The sequence below is a fragment of the Otolemur garnettii genome, unplaced genomic scaffold (genome assembly GCF_000181295.1).
Source record: "Otolemur garnettii isolate 467f Iridium unplaced genomic scaffold, OtoGar3 scaffold00165, whole genome shotgun sequence".
Lineage (NCBI taxonomy): Eukaryota > Metazoa > Chordata > Mammalia > Primates > Galagidae > Otolemur > Otolemur garnettii.
This window is the reverse complement of record NW_003852560.1, coordinates 3,784,366-3,806,543: the sequence shown is the minus strand read 5'-3', so window position 1 is coordinate 3,806,543 and position 22,178 is coordinate 3,784,366. Positions and strand designations below refer to the sequence as shown.

The window sequence follows — 22,178 nt, the reverse complement described above, 5'->3', positions numbered from 1 at the left end:
ATCTTTCTATGAGTAGAATATGAATGTTTTGACATAATGACTAAGAAAGTTACATGAAGGCTATGTTAACCAGTTTGATGGAAGTGTCTTGGATTGTGTATGAAAACACCACACTGTACCCCCAAAATGCATCAATGTACACAGTTACCATTCAATAAAAAAAAAATAAAAAAATAAAAAAAAAAGAAAGCTATCATAGGGTTCAAAAATTTTACTCTATTTTTCTCCTACTCAGCTCTAAGTTTCTGATAAGAAATATCATACTGCAGCATTTTGATTGCATAATATATTGCTAACTTGCTTCAAGTGGCATAAAAATCATGATAACTTAAATGAGTGATCATAAATATTATTGAATGATTTATTATATCAAGCAATTCAGTTTTGATTAATTTCCCTTGATCCTTTTTTTACCTCTTTCTGTGGCTCAGGTGATGGAATCATGGAATGATATTACATTTGGAAAGAGCATCTATTTCTGTGCCCCTAATTTATTTTCTTTTTTCAGAAGAAAACCCTGAAGCCTGAGGGGTGGTGTGACACGTTTACTTGTCTTCACTGTCTCTGGATGATAATTTATTCAGAATGTTGGTTCACCAGGGACTAGTCCTTGACAGTTTAATAAGAGATAAATAAATGAGGAAACAGTTACATTAGAGAAGGTTGAATTCTGGGATTCTTAAAAGTTTTTAATGCCACTGATTCCTACTGTAGTCTGAAAAAGCTTATTGACGTCATCAAAATAATGTTGTAAAAGGCATACAATAAATACATAGGATTCAAAGGAAAGTAAAGGCTTCATCTGTGGACTCTAGGTTAGGATCTTCTGGGAGGTGATCTGTAAGGTTCCTTCTATTTCTGAGACTTTGTGCCTCCATTATTCAGTATCAACCACAGTCCTTAGAGCACCGTCTTGTGGACAGCTCCCCCCTCCACACATTCTTTTTGACTTCAGGTGTACAGGGTTTTTTTTTTTTTTTTTTTTTTGATGAAATCTTCAGATGATTCCTGTGCATTTTAGATCCCGAAAATGACTAACATCAGGATCAGGTGAGACCAGGGAGCACGTTGGTCCCCAGAGGTTGACCCTACCATGTTACTGTATACATTCCATTGTGGTTCCATGCTCCAGCCCAAGGCCCTCGTAGCTGTCAACCTCTGCCAGCATCTCTTTGCTGGGTGAGGACAACTCATCTTAGTTTAAGTAATTGGAACTGTTGTTGCATTCTGAACCTTTAATACCGCTGGCCTGACTTAATGTCATTATTACTCAGATTTCCCTTGGCTGTGTGAGCAGAAAAATGAAATAGAAGCACTCAAAGTGTATTTCCATTGGAAGGGTGGATCTCATTTAGACCATGTTATATGACTGTAATATGATCTTAAAGACATATTTAGACCTTTCTTCCACAGACAAATTTTCATGTTCTTATTTCCCTCATATTTATCATTTATTGTTAGAATTAGATATAATTTGAAGATTGCCTTTTTTTTTTTTTTAACTGTTCCACCCCTCCATTATTTTTTCACTATAGTAAGTCCTCACTGCCTAAAATAGAAGGTATGGTGTGGTCTGTCACCCACCCCGCCTGTGAGTGTGTGTGCTGCTGGCTCCTGCCCCCAGCGGTGCTCTCTGTGCCTGTGTTACTGCCCCTTTGTTGCTTTTTCTCTTTCTCATGGATCTTCATTATCAGAAAATGTTAAGAGGGCCTAGCCCACTTCTAATGATAGGATTTCTCCCTAAACTTGCTTACAAAAACTTGATGTGTTTTAATATTTATACTTAATCACATTATTAGTGCAAACCCCAATTCCAGTGTATGTGTAAACTTGTTTGGAAGACAAGTTTGGAAGTTTGGAAGACAAGTGTGTATGTGTATAAATGGGTGTATATGTTGTTCACGTCTTCACAAAGTCATTGAAATATGGGATAACTTAAAAAAATTTTTTTTGAAGTGTATGCTACTTTGATTTTAAGGATTTGGTTGGCTTCCCTGCATTTATGTTTATTGAATAAAACCACTAGATGCTAGGAATACAGTTATGAATCTCTGTCAGTAGCTTAGAAGAGGGAGAAAGAAAAATAACCCCCCAAATTATATTGTGTGATAATTGCCATGAAGGAAACTATATTTTGCTTGTTTGTTAAAGCAGATGGGATTTGATTTATTTGCAAACCAATAAAGAAGTTTAACATATTGGAGAAGAAATGAACTCAAGAAAGGAATCTCAACTGGGAGTATGTATAAAAATGAAAGTTTAGGATATAGAAGAGGTTATATGAAAGCAGCCAGTTGAGATTGAGGAGAAGGGTAAGAGCAAATTGTTGCTAAATCGGACATATTAACTGGTGAACTGATATATTTTATTTATTGAAAAAATCAGTGACAAGATAACTATGTATATGTCTCAATGTCAAAAAGTTTCTTTGGTTTTATTTTTAAGAGGAGGAGGAGGAGGAGCCTATTTCTGCTGGTGAGTTGAGAATAGCATATTTAGGTAGAGGCCTGGGGAGTGAACCTAACGTGACCCATATTTCTGGGAAGTAAACTTCATCTGTCATAAGTCTCGTCAAAGTGCTGTAGAAACATTACAGGGATATTGATGATATTCACTGAGACAACTCCAAGCACACAGGTGGTGGTTCTGTGTATATTTGAAATTGTAAAGGTAGTTGAGGAATTAATGGTTAGTAAAATAAGCAAGGTATTTGGCTGTGTTCATCATTGATTTTTTTCTTAGTTAACATTTGGTAATTGAATCTTATGGCTCTCAAAGATATTAGATACGATATTATTTTAATACATTTCTGTTTTTAAGAAGGAAAATCTGAAATTGTTTAATGTGTAATTTTGGGAAGAAACTTCTTATCCTGGTTTTAGATTGCTCTCAGGGAATATCACCATCTAACAGCTGTTCTATCTGGTGGCAGGTAACAGTTCCTACAGGACTCTGTAAAGTGAAGACCCCATAAAATTGGTCCAATAGGTTTCACCTACTCAATTGCCAAAAAACTATCAGTGTGTGACATCTAGAACACTTAATTATAATTTATGTACCCACCTTCTGTGCTATTTCATCACACTATAATCTTTAAAATAAAAATAGACTCTTTCTACTAATGAATTTTTTGGTATAATCTTTTGTGGATTTTCTGATGACTGGCTTAAGTTCAGAACTCCAAGAATGAAGCCGAAAAATCCCTAAGATCAAATAGGAACTTTTATTTCTTTCTTCTTACTTTTCATTTCTTTTTTTTTAGTTTTTGAACAACAGGGTTGAAATAGATGCTCTCTGTAAGTGCTTCCAAACCTACAACGTTAAGTTTGCGTTGCTAGAAGCGCTTAGACGCTGAGCCTTAGCAGAGCCTGAAGCAGTGCCTCCTTCTGCCTCTCTCTACAGCACTTGTCCTATGGCAATGGCAGCTTACACGTGGACGCCGCCTTCCAGCAGACTCTCTGGAGCGTGGCCCCAATCAGCTCAGGAAGTGAAGCAGCCCAAGGTAAAAACTCCACTTCCGTCAGAGGGCTTGTCCTTGATGCAGACTGGACAATCTTCTTTGGAATTGTGATGATGAGCTGATTGTTATTATAGCTTTTATCAGGTCAGGATATTTTGCAAGGGAGATTCATGGTGTTTAAGAATCTGGCTTAAGTCACTATCGAGAAGTGAAACTTGTGTTAAGATTTATCTTTTTCCACGGATCCCCCCCTGGATGGAGGGCGGGCGATTGAAGGGATCACCTCTATGGTTTATCTCACAAGGGTACAGGTGAATCTTTCTAAGAGTAGAATATAAACGTCTTAACACAATAACTAAGAAAATGACATGAAGGCTAAGTTAACCAGTTGGATGAAAATATTTCAAATTGTATATGAAAACACCACACTGTACCCATTATTGCATTAATGTACACAGCTATGATTTAATAATAAAAAAGCTTTAAAAAAGGAAATAAAAGGTAAAATATAAGTAAAAAAAAGATTTATCTTTCTTACTACTATTAGGCTGTTGTCTGATGTCGCTTATTTGTGCCAGCTTTCTAGGTGTTGTTTCCTCTGATTTTTTTGGCCAGAGAGTATTGCTCAGTCAGGTGAATGTAGATATTTCTCATTTTCTGGGGTCGTGTCTGGATTACCCTATTCAGAAGGGTTTTTCAGCATAAGTATCTGGGTATTTTCTGGTTATTCTCACTTACATAGTTCAAATCTGATCCAAATCTGATCCCTTAAATATTCATATGTTTAATGAAGGATTTTATGAGGTTATATACTGTAGTGGGGATACCTTTAACTAGGGGACCCAAGAGCCTGGGGCTCAGAGGGGCCGCAGGCACCGTCCACCTCTGTGACCTTGGCAGTGTACTTATGCCTCATTAGACTTGGGTTACTCTGTAGAACTTTAGACCAGGTGATCTGCCTGGCTGCCAGCATTTCTCAGTGAAGTCCAAACATGAATGATTCTTTAATCCTTGCAGGGTATCTGATCGGTGGGGATGTCCTCAGGTTGCTGCACGGGCACATGGATGAATGTCTCACCGTCCCTTCAGGAGAACACGGTGAAGAGCAGCGGAGGTTGGTGCCTCAGTCCAGCCTGTTGACACTTGCTTGTTGTTATTTATTTTTTTTTTAAGTTAAACAGATATCTTTTCAGGTTATTAGCATAATATAACATGGGCCACTGATGTTTTTTCTCATGTTATATTTTTAATCACCTATCAGTTCAGAAGAGCTGAACGTTTTTGTGTGATTAAAGCACATTAAGAAGCATTGAAAAAAAATAAATGAAGCGGGAGGCGTGAACGCATTACATTAAACTGCTTAAGACTTCATTAAATATTCATTCGGTTTTGATTAATTTTCTTCCTGGAACGTTTAATATCAAATTCAGTTCCATGGTCAGAGTTCTCAAATTGTGCAACACTTCAGGACCTTCTTCTGTCCCCTCTCATATATTAACATAGAAAATACAGTTGACCATTCTCCTTATGTTTTATACGATATACCTCTCAATGGAATTTATCTGGCATCGGGACAGGATTAAAGTTGTCTAGATCCACTGGGAAAAGGACACAAATATTATAAAACCATAAAAATATTTAGAAAGATGCGATTGTTGTTGTTTTGCCTCATGAATTAATGAGTATAGAAATTGAATGCATAAATAAGAGATTACAGTGAGAGAAGGCATTGTCTGGATGGTAAGATATATATCTTGAAATTTTTAGTGGGCATTTCTCATAATATTGACATGGACAGCTAGGTAACTATTTAATACATATTATCATAATTTAATAAAAAGACATAGGGAGCATTTAGAAAATGAATGATCATTTAACTAGCTATATAACCCAGGAAAAGTCCCTCTGAGCCCCAGGCTCTGGGTCTGTTACCAGGCAGACCTGTAATGCGGTAAGTGCAGAGTAGCAGATTTATGCTGGAAACACTCCCTAAGCTACAAATGCTGCTTTTAGTAGTTAGGAAGAAGCTGTTGATGGTGTTCATAAGGGTAGTTGGCTCAAAGAACTAGTTTCAAACAGAAGGGTGAACATAAGAGCCAGAGGGATGACAGCATATTCCGGGAATAGCAGTTATTCCTGGGTGATGAGGAGCGAGATGGAGGAAGAGACGGTAATTTGTCCAGCTTTTGAAGGGTCCTTGTCCTCAGCGCCATCCTGCAGGCTGGCTTTTCCACTGAGGTGGTTTGGAAGGGATGGGGGATGCAGGTGGCATGTGCAGACGTCCTTTAGAAGAATAACTCTGATAGGTAAGAGGCATTTCCATTAGAGGTGGGGAGGGCCTGAGTCAGGAAAACCAACTGTAGTAATTCACGTGACAAAAGATAAGGCCCTCACCCCAGAAAGTACCATCCGGATGGCTAGGATGACTGGAACCAGAAACATGCAAGGTGAAATTCGAGAGTTTAGGCGCAAACTGGATGTGATCTGGAAGAGAATGTATCAAATCCAGGGCAGTCTGGTGCTTCTGACGGGGGTGGGTGGGGATGGCTGGTGCTAAGGATGGCAGGAGGCGGTGAGTGTCTGGTATTAAAGATGGAGTTAAGGGGTGGCACCTGTGGCTCAAGAGAGTAGGGTGCCAGTCCCATGTACTGGAGGTGGCGGGTTCAAACTGGCCCAAAACTACAAAGATGGAGTTAAACTTGGGTTCGGATGAGTCCAGAGGTTCTGTGGAGCAAGCAGGAAATTGGGATTTCTACGTCTTTAACTTTCAAAAAAGCTTGGGTTGATTATAAATTACAAGTGCAGGGATTAAGGATTAAGGAATGGGGGCCCATCATGTTCACTCAGATGGAGAGAGAGGAACTGCGATCAGAGGGATGTGTTTTATCAATTTGGGCATTACTTTAAAAAGGCTGTGGAGCCCTGCAGTAGACTAGCCAGACAGCTGAGAGTGGATTGCTACAGGACACTGATATTTAGCATGAGAGGTGAGGATGTAGAGTCAGATGCTAGTTCAGTGGGGAAACAAATAGGTTAGTGATGGAAGCCAAAGGTTTGGGGTATGGATGTGTTGAATGCTATGATATAGTCATATGGTGTTAGGGGTTGTAAGAGACCAGGCCAGAGTCTCTGGGGTCTTCAGTTCCTGATTTGTTAAATGGAATACATAGGCCACATGATTCCAGAGCTCTTTGAGCTCTTCCTACAGATATGGTAGGGATTTATAATTAGGAGACTCCAGAATGAGACAGACCTGGGTCTGGGACTCTGCTCCGCCACTTATTAGTTGTGTAACTCATTCTGGTGACCTAATTTCTTTAAGTATGGGTTTTCCCTTCTGACGGATGCAGCTTAAATATTATCTCCTATGTCACAAGGCCGTTATAAAGACTAAAGAAAATGCATGTAAAATACTTGATACATATTAAGAGACCAATGTATTTATTTAGTATTGCTGTCATTATTATTTAGCCAGATAGGAAAGAGAAGTTTAAGGAACCCCGGGCATGTGGAGGACAGTATGGTAGAGTGTAAACTTTGCAGGAGAAAGGCAAAACCAGATCAAAGAAGATCCTTTAGAGCAGTGGTTCTCAACCTTCCTAATGCCGCAGTCCTTTAATACAGTTCCTGTGGGTTGTGACCCACAGGTTGAGAACCGCTGCTTTAGTGAGCTGGTCATTATTGCTGAGAAAACCAGGGGAAATTTCAAAGCTATCTGGATATCATTCTGGACCCACTTCTTTACTCTGTGTGTGTTGGAGCCTGCCCGTCTATCCAAGTTCTATTCTTGATTTAATGTTGATAATTTCTGTATCAGTTTAATCCCAGTATGTATTCAGATCACTACATCAGGACCTTTTCTGGGTAACGATGGCAGTAAGAACCCATCTGTTTGTGTTTTTATAGCCAGTTTACACAGACAAAATGAGATTAAAATGGATGTCAGATCTTTACTTGAGGGAGATAATGAGTCAGAGATATAAAGCATTGAGGCTTGGGGTGTTGCTTAAGAAAGAGGGGTTATGTTTGTTTTAATTATAGTGGGATTAGCAGTTATTTGCATACAATGATAAAAATAATTTCTTCATTTTGAAGTTCACAGAGCACTTTATTCTTTCAAATATTATGAGTATCATTGTGTTGAAATCCTTTCCACCTCCCTCTGTCCTCTCCCTAACTCACTGCTGGTGCCTTCGGGAGCCAGGGTATGCCAGCACAGCTCAGCTTGGGGGCAGAATGTCTTTATTTGGTATCAATCTACATTGGGGCAGAAAGGCATAATGATGACCGCCAATATTTTTATTTAGATTCATTAAAAAAGAAGTAAAACATACTTTGATTTTTGGACACTGATTTGAAAGCTGGCAAAATTCCAGGCAAATATGCAAAGTTTTCTGTGACCTCATAGTAATGAGTAATTTGCTGTAATTAGGATCTGGCTATCCTCGTTAATTATACGTGTATCTTGTTTTCAAAGTCAAATAACTGAAGTCAAATCTGCTTTGTTATAAGAAGTGGTAGAAATGATTAAGGACATGCCCAGAAGGGGACATTTACTTTTGAGTAATTGAGGAATATTTTGGTCATCAATGCTGTGTTCCTAAAAGGATTTGTCCATGCCTGGTAACATTAGCAGTTATTGAAAATAGATGACTATAATCGTAGCTATTGAAAATGCAGTTCCATGATGGATTCTGTAATTCTGCAGAGCAAAAGGGTTATCTTTAACTTCCTTTTCACAGACAGATAAGTTTGCGAATGTGGTGACCTACTCCCTCTCAAAAAGAATATTGATAAAACTCTCTGTTGAAGAACATATGGAGAGAGCTGTTTAATTACGTAAAGCTAAGTTGAAAAATGAAGCCTATCAAAGTTAAATTAAATACACATATTTTCTGATACATTTTACCCACATTACTTTGAGGTATTGAATTAGGACATTGAATATAGCATCACTATTGTTTTAAGTTGCTTGATACTTTTCCATGGAAGACACACAAGTCTCAAACGATTGGTCTACAGCCTAAGTAACAATATAAATAGCTAACATATAATCTGCAGTAGCTGTGAGCAGTCAGGCACAAGGCAGAGGTCTCCTGAGTCATAATCTTTTAGTTATTAAGTTCTTCAAATGGTGAGATGGATAAATTAAGGAGCTACAGGTTCTGGTAGTTGGCAAGGGATTTTTCAGGGGCACCATAGTGTTTTTATTGTTGCTTTAAGATAAACTTTCATCCTGGAAGCTTGAAAGTTGACTACCAAATTTTACTTCAAGCTTGAGTTATTTTACATGGAGAGTGTTTTTTGGTTTTAGATTTTCGTCTCTGGATGGCACCTCATTCATGTTTATAATTTTGAGTGAACATAAGAAAATATCAACAAAGGCATTTACTTAATATACATGCGCACTATTTTTGCACTAAATCTGTGCTATGTGAATTAAGTATGTCACACTTTCACATTAATGAATTTTAAAATAGATAAGTTAGGAGAATATCATTTGAGATTTCTGATTTGAAAACCAATATCAAGGGAACATTGTTTGCAGGTTTTTTTTTTGGCCAGGGCTGGGTTTGAACCTGCCACCTCTCGCATATGGGGCTGTCACCCTACTCCTTTGAGGGGCCGTAGCCCTACTCCTTTGAGCCACAGGTGCCGCCCAAGGGAGCATTGTTTGAAAGGCATTATTCATATGTTAAAAACAGGTTTGCTACATCACAAGTAGTTTTATTCATTCAATAAAAAATTGTGGGAAGACCATTATATTCTGGGTGCCAGGCTTTAGTAGTGTATAAAAAGGAAATGACATCTCTTTGCTCGAGGGTTTACATTTTAGTGGGGATGTGTGACAATGAAACCATAACCATTTTATTTATAAATGCACACACGTACTCATATATGCTGGGATGAAATGCATTAGGTGATGATGGAGAAAAACAAAGGAAGGAGAATGGAGGGCGTTGGTGTGTTTTACATTGTGTGTGAGAGAGAGCGTGAGGAGGAGGAGGAGAGGGGAGGTTGGGGAGGAAGAAGGAGGTTCTTCTTCCCTCACGTCAGCAGACGTGACTCTTGGCACAGATTTCTCTTGTTATCTTCAAATACAGGGCAATTCAGTCACAGTTTCTGGCACTATCCGGGAAAAGAATGAAGCCTTTGCTTTCTAGAATGTAACTCAGCGGGCAAAAGCTGTGCTGTGTGTAGTATTTTTACCTTCATGCTTATTTTAATATTATGATATTTAATGAGCTTTAGTTGTAAATAATTAATCTGGCATGAGGTGGGTTTGATATAATGAATTAAATGGCTCTCTGTCTGGCTCAGAGAGATGTATGGTTGTATCTGTGTATGTACATACACCATTGGGTGACTACTATCCTCGTGAGGACATTTGTACACCTTCCATCAGTACCTAGGGGGAAAGCTTTATTCTTTTATTCTTTTTTTTTTTTTTTGAGACATAGTCTCACCTGGTCACCCTCAGTAGAGTGCTGTAGCGTCATAGCTCACAGCAACGTCCAACTCTTGGGCTCAAGCCAATCCTCTTGTCTCAGCCTCTCTAGTAGCTGAGACTACAGGTGACTGCCATAATAACTGGCTATTTTTAGAGACAGGATCTCACTCTGGCTCAGGTTGGTCTGGAACTCCTGAGCTCAAGCAATCCACCTGCCTCAGCCTCCCAGAGTGCTATGATTACAGGTGTGAGCCCCTGCGCCCGGCCTAGGGGGAAGCTTTTAAAGCTGGTCTGTTGTGCTCCAAAATAGTGAACAATGAAGTCACAGCAAAAGGACTTTTATTCCTTCTGTCCTCCTTCACGTTCTACGTGTATCTGCTCAGCCTGGTCTTGGGAGTAAGGTGAGTTTGCTAAACAGTTTTGGTGGAAGAGTCACTGCCTAAAGAAGAGCTATTTTCTGCTCTTTGCCTCCTCTCCCTTGGGAGAGATTCCTTCTTTCCTCAAACATAAAACTCCCTGCCAACTGCAGAAAGCCAGGTGGCTTCCCTTACTCTGTCATGTTCTAGCAGCCTCACTGGTTATGGGGCCACTCTCAGTGCATAGCCAGTGTAGGATGACTTCACAAGCAGATGCTTTTACATCAAAGAATTAAAAATATTCATAGGAATTTGAGCTGTTGGATTTCAGTACACATTTAAAAAACAGACAATGGAAGCATTTGATTGACTTATAATACGTGAATTGAAAAAGAGAGACCATTGAGTAACATCAGTGTTAAACAAAAAATAAATCTCTCAGTTATTTTCTCAATGAAAATTTAAGCCTGTGACTTGTTCATATTTGGTTTATTAAGCTTAATCTAGATGTAAGCAATATCTCTCAGAAAAAGGAAAGCATCTTCTTATTTTTAATTTCCAGATGCTTTTGTGGTTACACTGTATCTTGGATGGGCTGAAAAGTAAAAAACAACAGTGTGCTTTTTGTTGTTTTTTGCTCTAGTCCTATTTTCAGGACTCTTTCAATGATGACTCAGTATGTAAGGGTATTATTGTTTTAGTTTTATTTTATTTTTGTTGCAGTTTGGCCTGGGCCGCGTGCGAACCCGCCACCCTCGGTATATGGGGCCAGCGCCCTACCCACTGAGCCATAGGCACTTCCCAGGGTAATATTGTTTTAAATCCATGCTGACTCATTTCCATTTTATACAGTGGTGTCATCTGAAAACACACCTATTTTCCCTTGTGCAACGACTTGAATGGAACTATTGTCACAAACTCAGCTGCTAAGTAAATAATGCTTCTTGAGATGCTGGGTAGGCCTGTACTAGGTTTCTGTTACTATGAGGAGACCCCTGACAGCTTCTTTAGCACCTGCAAAGTGGCTCAGCTGCTCAGTCAAACATTCTCAAAGGTACCTGCAGCAGAATTTCTACTATGAACATGAGTAAACTGAAGTACTTATGATTTCACTGTGAAATAACCCTATAGTCCTGGGTCTGCTTTTCAGTCACTTCAACTCAGTTCCCTGCTTCCTGAGGGATTTGTACAGCCCAAGCATTTCTGGTGTGTGCTGGGTATAAAAATAAAGACAATTCATGACTAAGGCCTCACAAGCACCGCAACAAAACCAAAAATAGACAAATGGAACTTAATTAAACCAACAAGTTTCTGCACAGAAAAAGAAACCATCAGAGGGCACAGCCAACTTGTGGAATGTGGAGAAGATATTTGAAAACCATACATCAGACAGGGAACTGACACCTGGAATTTACAGGGAACTCAAATAATCCAACAACAATAAAAATCCAAATAATCTCATTGAAAAGTGGGCAAAGGGCATGAGTAGACATTTTTCAAAAGATGACATATATATGGTCACAAGCATGTGAAGAAATGTTCAAGATCACTAATCATCAGAGAAATGCAGATGAAAACTACAGTGAGATGTCATTTTATACCTGTTAGAATGGCCGTTATTGAGACCAAAAAGTAACAGATGTTGGCAGAGATGCAGGGAAAAGGGAATTCTTAGACACTGTTGGTGAGAGTGTCAACTAGTACAGTGTCCGTGGAAAACGATATGGAGATTTCTCCAGCAACTAAAAACCATTCAGTCCAGCATTCCCACTGCTGCATACTTAACCAGAGGAAAATAAATGAGTATATAACAAAGATACCTGCACCCATATGCTTGTCGCAGCAACGATGGCTGGATAACGGAAATGGTGCATATATGTATAAAAATGGAGTACTACTCAGCCATAACAAGGATAAGATTGTCTATTTTTTCAGCAAAATGGATGCAACTAGAAGCCATTCAGTGAAACAACTCAGAACCAGAAAATCAAATACAACATGTTCTCACGGTGGACATAGAGTGTGGAATAATAGACATTGTAGACTCAGGAGGGAGGTTGGGAGGAGAATGAAGATGAGAAATTACTTAATAGGTACAACGTACCCTCGTTATCTGGATGATGGTTACACTAAGAGCTCAGACTTCACCACTAGGTAATACGTCCTTGCAACAGAATTACACTCACCCCCTTAGATTTATGAGAAAAATAAATGAATGAGGCTCGTCCTTGAAGCTCTCAGGAGCACTGTATTCACGATGATGTGAATGTTAATCTAGGGAGAAGCCATTTATGCACAATGTTTTAAAAACTTAGATGGCAGGGAACATATGTAACCATTTGAGGAGGATCAGGTAAGGTAGCAATCTTGGTTGATGGGTGATTTTGAAATGATACTTTCGTCAACCCGCAAGAGTTAGCTTTGCTTCCTAGTAGTTAATTAGTTCAAACTTGGTACTCTGTGCCAACTCCAAATGGAAATTGTGGGTGAGTTAGCTGTGTGACCCTAATTCCTTTTCAGAGGATTCACAGGTGAATTTTTAATATCTGGGGTCAGGCCATACAGGAGCACAGCTGAATCAAACTTGGTGAGGACACCAGTCCCACTGTGGGGACTGTCTTTAAGTCCCACACACTTTAACTCCCTCTGTTTCTCTGGATCACTTTTCCTCTGTGTGGGTCTGTGGTTCATCTCTTCTATTTAGCTTTCAGCCAGGGCTAAGTTCCATGCCCTTCATTCTTATATAGTGACGAGTGTAGGAACATGTAGGAATTTGCATATAAATTTTTTTTTTTTGTATTTGTGAAAGAAATAAATGGGAAAAAAAGAAGTCATATACTTTTTTTCTTTTGTGAAACAGAGTCTTAGTTGCCCTGAATAGAGTTCTGTGGTGTCGCCATAGCTCACAGTAACCTCAAACTCTTGGACTTGAGCAGTCATTTTATCTAAGCCTCCCCAATAGCTGAGACTACAGGTCTGTGCCACCAGGCCCAGCTAGTTTTTCTATTTTTAGTAGAGACAGGGTCTTGCTCTAGCTCAGGTTGGTCATGAACTCTGGAGCTCTAGCAGTACACTTGCCTGGGCCTCCCAGAGTGCTAAGATTACAGGTGTGAGCACCGCCCCAAAGTCACATACTTTAATGCAGGTTGTTTGAGGAGAACAGGAGTATGCCTGTGTTGAGAATCGCTCTTGGTTGAGTCATAGTGGTTTCAAGTCTATTGAGGAACTTTACCTGTGCTGGTGATCCAGGAACTTAAACAGGTAATAAAATGGTATTGTTCTTACTATACACACACACTTAAACACATACAAATGAAAGCAAGTAAAAATTGAAGAAATCTAGTACTTTTGAGAGATTGTATCAAAGTCCATCTCTTTGTTGCAAAATGATTACAGTTTTTCAAACTACTAACTATTAGGGAAACTGGACAAAATGCTCAGTAATCTTTCTGTGTTATCTTACAACTGCACATGAATACAAAGTGATTTCAATTTTGTAATTCCGAGAGACTAGAGAGGTTGCACAGATTTCAGGATTCTCCTTTCACAATGCTCAGAACCCTGCTCTTGGACAGCCTTCTCTCCTCATTCTGTCCTGGTTTTTAAGGATGTGGCAAGAACTCAGAGTGGGCAATGGCTGTGAAGGTTTTATTTAACAACATGTCCTGGACCTCTAAAGTGTATAGGAAATCTCAAAAGGGAATTGGTCTTGCCCAGTACTTGCAGTTACTGAACTACTCTACCAAGAACGATTAGACCTTGAATCCCTCACTAGCCTGATGGGATTAAAGATTCAAAGCTGGACATAATTATAAGTTAAAAATAATTTCTTAAAACATGTTTTGGTGACAGTATGAAGTTATTTCATACCAACTCCCCTCCTAACAAAGGGAGACACTCCCCCCTTGCCCCCAAATGAAGATCTGACCAGGCGGGGAAGGTATATGGAGGGGGGCAAGGTCCAGGGGGAGACCAGAGAAGTGAGTTTAGCATTTGGAGCAGCCTGTCTTTTCTAGGGCATTTTAATGAGTGAGGGGAAAACAAAAGAGGCAGAGCTAATCAGAAGAATCATAGGGTGGGAATGGACCAAAAGTTGTAGTGTAAGGTCCCATTATAGAAGAGGCACTTTGGGAGGTAACTTGGAAAGCTATACCCTTGAGTCACTGTGAGTGAGAACTAAAACTCAGCATCCGGTGGTATTAACTGCCATTTGGATTAAGATGATACGGGATAGTTGGTGCTCTGAGTCTATCTGCCTTGCCAGAAACATAAGTAAATCTTTTGGGAGAATGTTACATTTATAACTCAAATTATAATTTTACATATCTACGTCTGATGCTCAATCAAAATTAAACAGGCTGTTTCATTTCAACCCCAGCTGGTGTATTACGCTATAGTCCTGGTATGAACCACCTGGAGTTAGCACAGGCTATGCTAGTGAAAGGCTCAGCTCTCTCCCAAACTGCCCCCACTCATGCCAACCACAAGTGAGGTTCTCAGACAACTTGTACTTCTGACTATCTGGCTATCAGGGGTTCCCACACCTCTGTAGATTTGCTGACTCACTAGAATGGCTCATAGAACTCATGCTGACAGCTTTAGTGTAAGGGAGACAAATCAGAGCCAGCAAATGCAGAGATGCCTTGGGTGAGGTCTGGGAAGGTCCTGAGTGCAGTGCTACCCTTTCCCTGTGCAATCTGGATGTGTCTTAGCTCTTGGCACATCTGCATGTCCAGCATCCAGGATGTTCTGTTAAGCTTCAGTGCCCGGAATTTTTGCATTAGGCTTTTATTATGTAGAAATGATTGATTAAATGATTTGGTACATGATTGATCACGATCCCCAGCATCCCTCTTATCCCCAGAGGTTGTCCTGGATCAAACCTCTACCCCTTTAATCATGTGTTTGATCTTCCCAGCATAGCTGGCTCCCATGTTTTTGAACTGTTAGGAGCTTACTGTGAACCACCTCATTAGCATAAACTGAGGTGTGATTCAAGGGGCTTATAATAAGCCACTTCTATTCACTCGGCAATTCCAAAGATCTACTGTCTTCCAGGGATGTAGGACAAAGACCAACTCACTACTTTATTATAGAACACAGACATATAAGAAGACAGGACTTGACTGAACATTAAGAGCATATACAAATCATAGAAAAAGCCACACAGGTCTTCCACACAGATATAATGGAGTTATAAGCAGTAGAATTTAAAATACTTAGGAGTATTATGTCCTAAGAATTAAAAGATTAGATGAGAAAACTTAGTAGAATACTATAAGCAATTAAAAAGGGTTGTACGGACATTCCAAAACTAAAAATTAAAATAACTGGGCTTAAAAACTTAATGGATAGATATAATATCAGTTTAGAAATAGCTGAAAAGAGACTTAGTGAACTGTTATTGCGTCAGAAGAGTATTCTAGCTGAAACAATTGACAGTCAGAAGATTGGGAAATATAGAAAAGAATAAAAAATTATATAGAAAATTATGGTCTATCATACATGCCTGTACGTGGGGTCTCAAAATAGAAGGCAGATAATACGGACAAAGTAACGAGGAAAGAAGGGATGGAAGCAGACGAAACTTGCAAGTGCATAAGGCAGATGTAGTATTTAATACAATTGCTTGAGAATTCTCCAAAATTGGCTATATTAAGCCATAGACACAAGAAGAACTACGAGTCCCCAGTAAGACAAATAAAAAGAAAATCACAGGTGAAGACAACCCAGAAAAACTGCTGAAAAGTAAACACATGATAAAAGTCTTAAAAATAGACAGGGCAAGACAGGAGGATTACTTGAGTCTAGGAGTTCAAGACCAGCCTGAGCAACATAGCAAGATCCTGTCTCTACAAAAATGTTAAGAATTAGGTGGGTGGTGCATACTGATAGTCCTAGATACCTGGGGGGCTGAGGCAGAAAGATTGCTTGAGTCCAAGAGTTCAGGGTGGCAGTGAGCTATGATCATGCCTCTGTACTTCCAGCCTGGATGACAGACTAAGACCAAAGCTCCCCAAATAAAAAGCCTGAAAAATGTACAGCTTCTTAGTAGTAACAGTGGTGAGATTTATAGTTGTTTGCAATTGACTTCAACTCAGAAATAACTGGAAAAATTGCATGCAAGCTTAAAAGTGCTTAAGGAAAATTATTGGCAGCCTAAAATTTTATACCCAGTAACACAGTGATACTTTTAGACTGGTAAGACTGAGAGAATTCATTAATCCCAGATTCATAGTAAAGAAATACCAAAGTTGGGTGGCGCCTGTGGCTCAGTGAGTGGGGCCCTGGCCCCGTATACCAAGGGTAGTGGGTTCCAGCCTGGCCTGGGCCAAATTGCAACAAAAAAATAGCTGGGCATTGTGGCGAGTGCCTGTAGTCCCAGCTACTTGGGACGCTGAGGCAAGAGAATCACCTAAGCCCAAGAGCTGGAGGTTGCCGTGAGCTGTGACGTCACCAAGGGCAACAAAATGAGACTCTGTCTCTAAAAAAGAAAAGAAAATAGTAAAGTTTTTCTTTGAGCATGAGAAACTAACTCAGATATAACTTTGGAGATAATAAAGGGATGGGGGGGGGACTGAGCATGGTGAGTATGGGAGCAAATAAAGATATTGAGTAAATAGTGATGATTATTATGACAGTGGTAACAGCAACAACATCTTGGATTAAAAACTACAGGAAACAATTCATTACATTCCTGGCACGTGAGTCATGAAGTGCATAAACTGAAGTAAGTGGTGGTTCCTGTGTTGCCTGGGAAGTGTAACATTACTGATTAGATTATATTTTAATAAGTCGTGAATATTTTTCTATTATCTACAATCACTGAAAACACAGTAAGTAATGTAATTAAAGGAGAAATATAAAAACAACATAATACATAATTCATGAGAAACCAGGAAATGAAAATAAGGAACTTAGGAATAAAAGACTGAATTCTGATGGGCTTCCACAATTCCCAGACCCTGGTGCACATATCCTGTATAATTCCTTCTCTTTTTGTGTAGTGGGACTGGGAATATGATAAACTTTACTCCTCTGATTAGCCGGCTTATCTGACAAAGCTGGAAGGCTACTGCAAATATAATTAAGGTCCCGTTGACTTTGAGTTAATCAAAAGGGAGATTTTCCTGGGTAGATGGACCTGAAGTCATAGATTCAAAGTGTAAGAGATTCTTCTGCCAGGTTTGATGGCATGAGCTGCTGGGTTGTGAAAGGGTCTATGGAGGGGGCCTTGTGGCAAGGATCTGAGGGCATTCTCTGTTGGCTGAGAGCCTTCTCTAGCAGTCTCAGTCATGCAGCTGCAAGGAACCTGATTCTGCCAACTGCTGGTGAGCTTGGGAGAGGGCCCTGACCTGCAGATGAGAACCCAGCCTTAACCAACACCTTGATTTTGAACTGTGAGATCTTGACAGAGAACATAGCTGTGCCATGCCTAGACTTCCAACCTAGGTGATGGACTATTAGCTTCTGTGTGTGACTTCACTTTGGGAATGAGCATATGCAGGAAAGAGAAGGACTTGCCCCATGTTGAAGAGATGAGGAGTGTCATCTAGCTAAGGATCCTGACAGGTTATGCAGGAGGGACACTTAGAAAGAGTCACATCCTGGAGTCAGAAGTGCAAGAGGGTCCTCAAAAGGAAAGGACTGATCAGCTGCGTCAAACACAGAACTGTCCTCAAATTTACCCACAGATGGAATACCCTTGAAACATGTACCTTCATTATTTTCTTTTCCCTGATAATTTCATCTGTGAATTTTGTCACTTGCTCTTAAGTCTAATGTTTCTTCCACATCCTCATTCTCTTGTCTTAAATGATCAATTTTTTTTTTTTTTTGTAGAGACAGAGTCTCACTTTTTCGCCCTCAGTAGAAAAAGCGACTTGCCAGCAGAGTCGCTCCAGCAACCTCCAAGTCCTGGGCTTAGGCGATTCTTCTGCCTCAGCCTCCCAAGTAGCTGGGACTACAGGCGCCCGCCACAATGCCTGGCTATTTTTTGTTGCAGTTTGGCCGGGGCTGGGTTTGAACCCACCAACCTTGGTATATGGGGCCGGTGCCCTACTCACTGAGCCACAGGCGCCTCCCAATGATCAAGTTTTTACTTCATGCCTGTGCACGAATTTCTGTTGGGACTGCAATTCAAACGTATCAACCTTAATTTAATTCCGTTGGAGATGCTTTCCTTCTTTTAGTCTGTAACTTGGTTATAAATACCAGTCTACTGTGCTCAAAACTTTGCCTTGACCCTTTTTCATTTTTTTTTTCAAATGAAATATGACTTGGTCTTTAACTCTTATTGATCTTAACAATATAGGTGAAATGCCTATATGCCTCTGGCCAAAAAAGCTGTTTGAGAGAGAGCAGTGAAAAGAATTTGTGCAGGCATACTTGTGAGAAACTGAGGCAGAATCCCATGTGGCCGTGTTTAGTTGCGGGCCTAACATGACCAAGGCTTTGGCTGGAATAGCATTTCCAGAGATGTCCAGACTGTGTTAAGGAATTAAGGTTGACTTCATAAGGTCAATAAAAAAGCCCTTTGGAAAACTGGATACCCATTAGTAACCTTTCTGGATCTGTGGTAAATAATGAAGGTCACTTACTGATGGGTCTGGGAATGGAACTGTGCTTGGGGACCTCAAGAGAAGAAGAATTTACCCAATGCATATAGGTATCTAATGGCACAGCTGAAACCTGGGCTCATGAAAGGCTTTTGAGAAGTCCAGCCTGAAAATTCCTTATAAAAGGTTCCAGCAAAACCCCCTGAAGACCCACATGGGAGCAGAGGTTTGCACACAAATTTCTGTATGCCTAAGAAGTTTCTTTATGCTTTGTTTAAAGATCTGAAGTAACAGCCTCTAAATGACAAGGCCAGCAAGGGCAGGTATTCAATCTACCTTATTCCCCCATAACCTCAGGCTTCATCAGATAAGAACAAAGAAGTAATGGCTGACAACATGTTTAAGTTATGTTAAATTGGGTTATGTTGAAAGGGTTACATTGAAAGGGTTATGTTAAAAGGTGTATGCTGAGTGGATTATCAGATTACTAGGAGCTAATCATGAGGTAGTCACATGATGTATAAATGGATCAATGAGGTCATTACTGTATAGTGCGCATGTACAAAATTCCCTGTATAAACCAACCATAAATAAAGAAGCTTGCCATTTGCCTGAGCGAGTCACCTTTATTTAAAACACAATTGCATTAAGCATGCTTATTTTCCATGATATTACTTTTCTGTGAGACCCTAATGGCAAACATTGAAAAAAATTTTTCCTATTAGACTCTTGCTAGGAGTCCTATGTGTATTAGTGAGACTCTATTGCGGTTGCCAGTTTTAAGTGTGCACTCTTCTGTTTACTGTGCTTTGAGGACTTTGTTACTTTCAGATTAATATTCAAATTCCTTATCTTTGTGGCTTTTTAAGATTACCATTAAGAAAAACAGGTGAGAAAACTTTTAACTTCCTCTCTTCATTCATCTGTCTGCCTCCCAGAGCTGTTCTTGCCCTTGAATGCAGCAGCATGCTACTTCAAAGCTCTACCTTTCTACTCACAGTGCCATTTTTTTTTTTTTTTGACATATCCTTGGTCTTTTCTTTGCTGTTGAATTCCTACTCAGCCTCAAGGGTGAGCACAAATATTATATTCCTCATGAAATCCTTCAGAGCTTTTCTTGATAATTAAGCTCTTGTTCCCTTCCTCGCTCCCTTCCTTCCTTCCACCCTCCTTCCTTCCACCTTCCTTCCTTCCACCCTCCTTCCTTCCACCCTCCTTCCTTCCCTCCCGTCCACCCTCCTTCCCTCCCTTGCCTTTCCCTTTCTACTTCATGGTTTCAGGAACCTTGATGTTTCATCTTTCCTTCTCCTAAAATCTCTATTAAGTGTCTACAGCAGGGATTTTCAACTGGTGTGCCATGAGATGAGCTTATGTGTGCCATGAAAAATTTTAAAGATCATTAATTATTTCCAAGAAATGTTCAAAGCATAGTAAGTATATTCTTTTTTTTTTACTCTTTTTTTGATCAACATAATTTAAGTGTGCTCCAGAAGTTTATCTATAGGTTCAAATGTGCTGTGAGATAAAAATGCTTGAAAAACATTGCTCTAGAACAATGGTTCTCAACCTTCCTAATGCCGTGAGCATTTAATACAGTTCCTGTGGCTCATGATCCACAGGTTGAGAACCGCTGCTCTAGAATATATGTGAATGATAAGCAATTAGTATTTGTTTTTAGCAAAAAAAAAAAAAAAAAAAAAGTACTTCTAATTCACTTTTTTTAGGTGAAAGAATAAACAGTAGTTCTTCATATTATTTACTTTTGCCAATTTTCACATACAAATTTTTATCTCTCCATCATTCTCTCTTCAAGAGAAGCCCCTTACTTGAGATAAGTTGGTATTATTTTGTGACATTGTACAGAAAGAAAAGCATAAAAAAGTCATCCACTTTTTCATCTTTATATATTTCCTCTTACTATATTAATATTTGTTGAGTCCGGGATTACACAATTTTTTAAATTAAGAGAATTTATTATTTTTTTATTTTTTATTTTTTTAGAGACAGAGTCTCACTTTGTCACCCTCAGTAAAGTACTGTGGCATCACAGCTCACAGCAACAACCAGCTCCTGGGCTTAGGCGATTGTCTTGCCTCAGCCTCCCGAGTAGCTGGGACTACAGGCGCCCACCACAACCCCTGGCTATTTTTTGTTGCAGTTTGGCCAATGGGCTGGTGCCCTACTCAATGAGCCATAGGCACCACCTAAGAAATGTTATTTTAAAGTTTTACATTTACAGGAAAAGTGAGCAGAAAGTATAGAGTTTGCATAAACTCCTTCACCAGTTTCCTTGTTACTAATATCTCGTATTAGTGTGGTACACTCATTATAAGTGATAAACCAGTGCTGACACATTGTTCTTAACTGAAGTCCATAGTTTGCAGTAGGGGTTACTCTTATTGTTGTACACTCTGTGACTTTGGACTAGTAACATGTATCCACAATTACAGTATCAAACACATTAGTTTCACTGTCTTAAAAATCCCCTGTTCTTCCGTGAGTTCTTCTGTTCTCTGGATCCATCACAACAACAGATCTTTATACTGTCTCCATAGTTGTGCCTTTCTCAGAATGTCCTGAAGTTGGAATCACAGAGTACATAGTACCTGCCTTTCAAGCAGGCTCTTTGTACTTAGCAATATGCATGTAAGTTTTCTCTCTGTTTTTTTTATGAGTTAATAACATTTCTTTCTATCATTGACCAATATTCTACTGTATGGCTGTATCACAGTTTGTTTATCCATTCACATATTGGGGGACACCTTGGTTGATTCCAAATTGCTATAATTATGAGTAAAGCTACTCTCAATATTCATATGCAGGCTTTTGTGTGGACCTAACTTTTTAACTCATTTGGGTAATTACCAAGGAGCCCAATGTCTGGATCTTTTGGTAAGAATATGTTTAGCCGTGTAAGAAACTGCAAACTGTCTTCCCAAGTGGCTATACCATTTTATACTTCTACCGTCAATGAATGAGAATCCTTGCCAATATTTAGTGTTTCAGTATTACGTTTTGATATTCTAATCCATGAGAAAAGATAAGCTCATTTTAATTTACATTTCTCTGACAACAACTGACATGTTTTCACATGCTCATTTGTTGTCAGAATATCTTTGGTGCAGTATCTGTTTAGCTCTATTGCCTATATGGATACCCTTGATCGCTTGTTCTTCCCTAATTGCGATGGCTAAAACTTCCATTACAATGTTAAAGAGCAGTGGAGACAATGGGCAACCTTGCCTCATTCCTGATCTGAGTGGAAATGATTTCAACTTAATTCCATTCAATACAATATTGGCTGTGGGTTTGCTGTAGATGGCCTCTATCAGCTTAAGAAATGTCCCTTCTGT

The 22,178-nt window shown here is 39.4% G+C and overlaps 1 protein-coding gene across 1 annotated transcript in view; it reads left to right on the top strand.

Annotated features, from left to right (window-relative positions):
• RYR2 (ryanodine receptor 2) overlaps positions 1–22,178 on the top strand; it is a gene marked incomplete at its 5' end in the record, with an annotated part of 583,561 nt that overhangs the window by 146,371 nt on the left and 415,012 nt on the right. The window contains 2 exons of the mRNA XM_023519246.1: positions 3,403–3,502; positions 4,478–4,574. Coding sequence (XP_023375014.1) covers positions 3,403–3,502; positions 4,478–4,574 — 197 coding nt within the window. The remainder of the gene's footprint in view (positions 1–3,402; positions 3,503–4,477; positions 4,575–22,178) is intronic.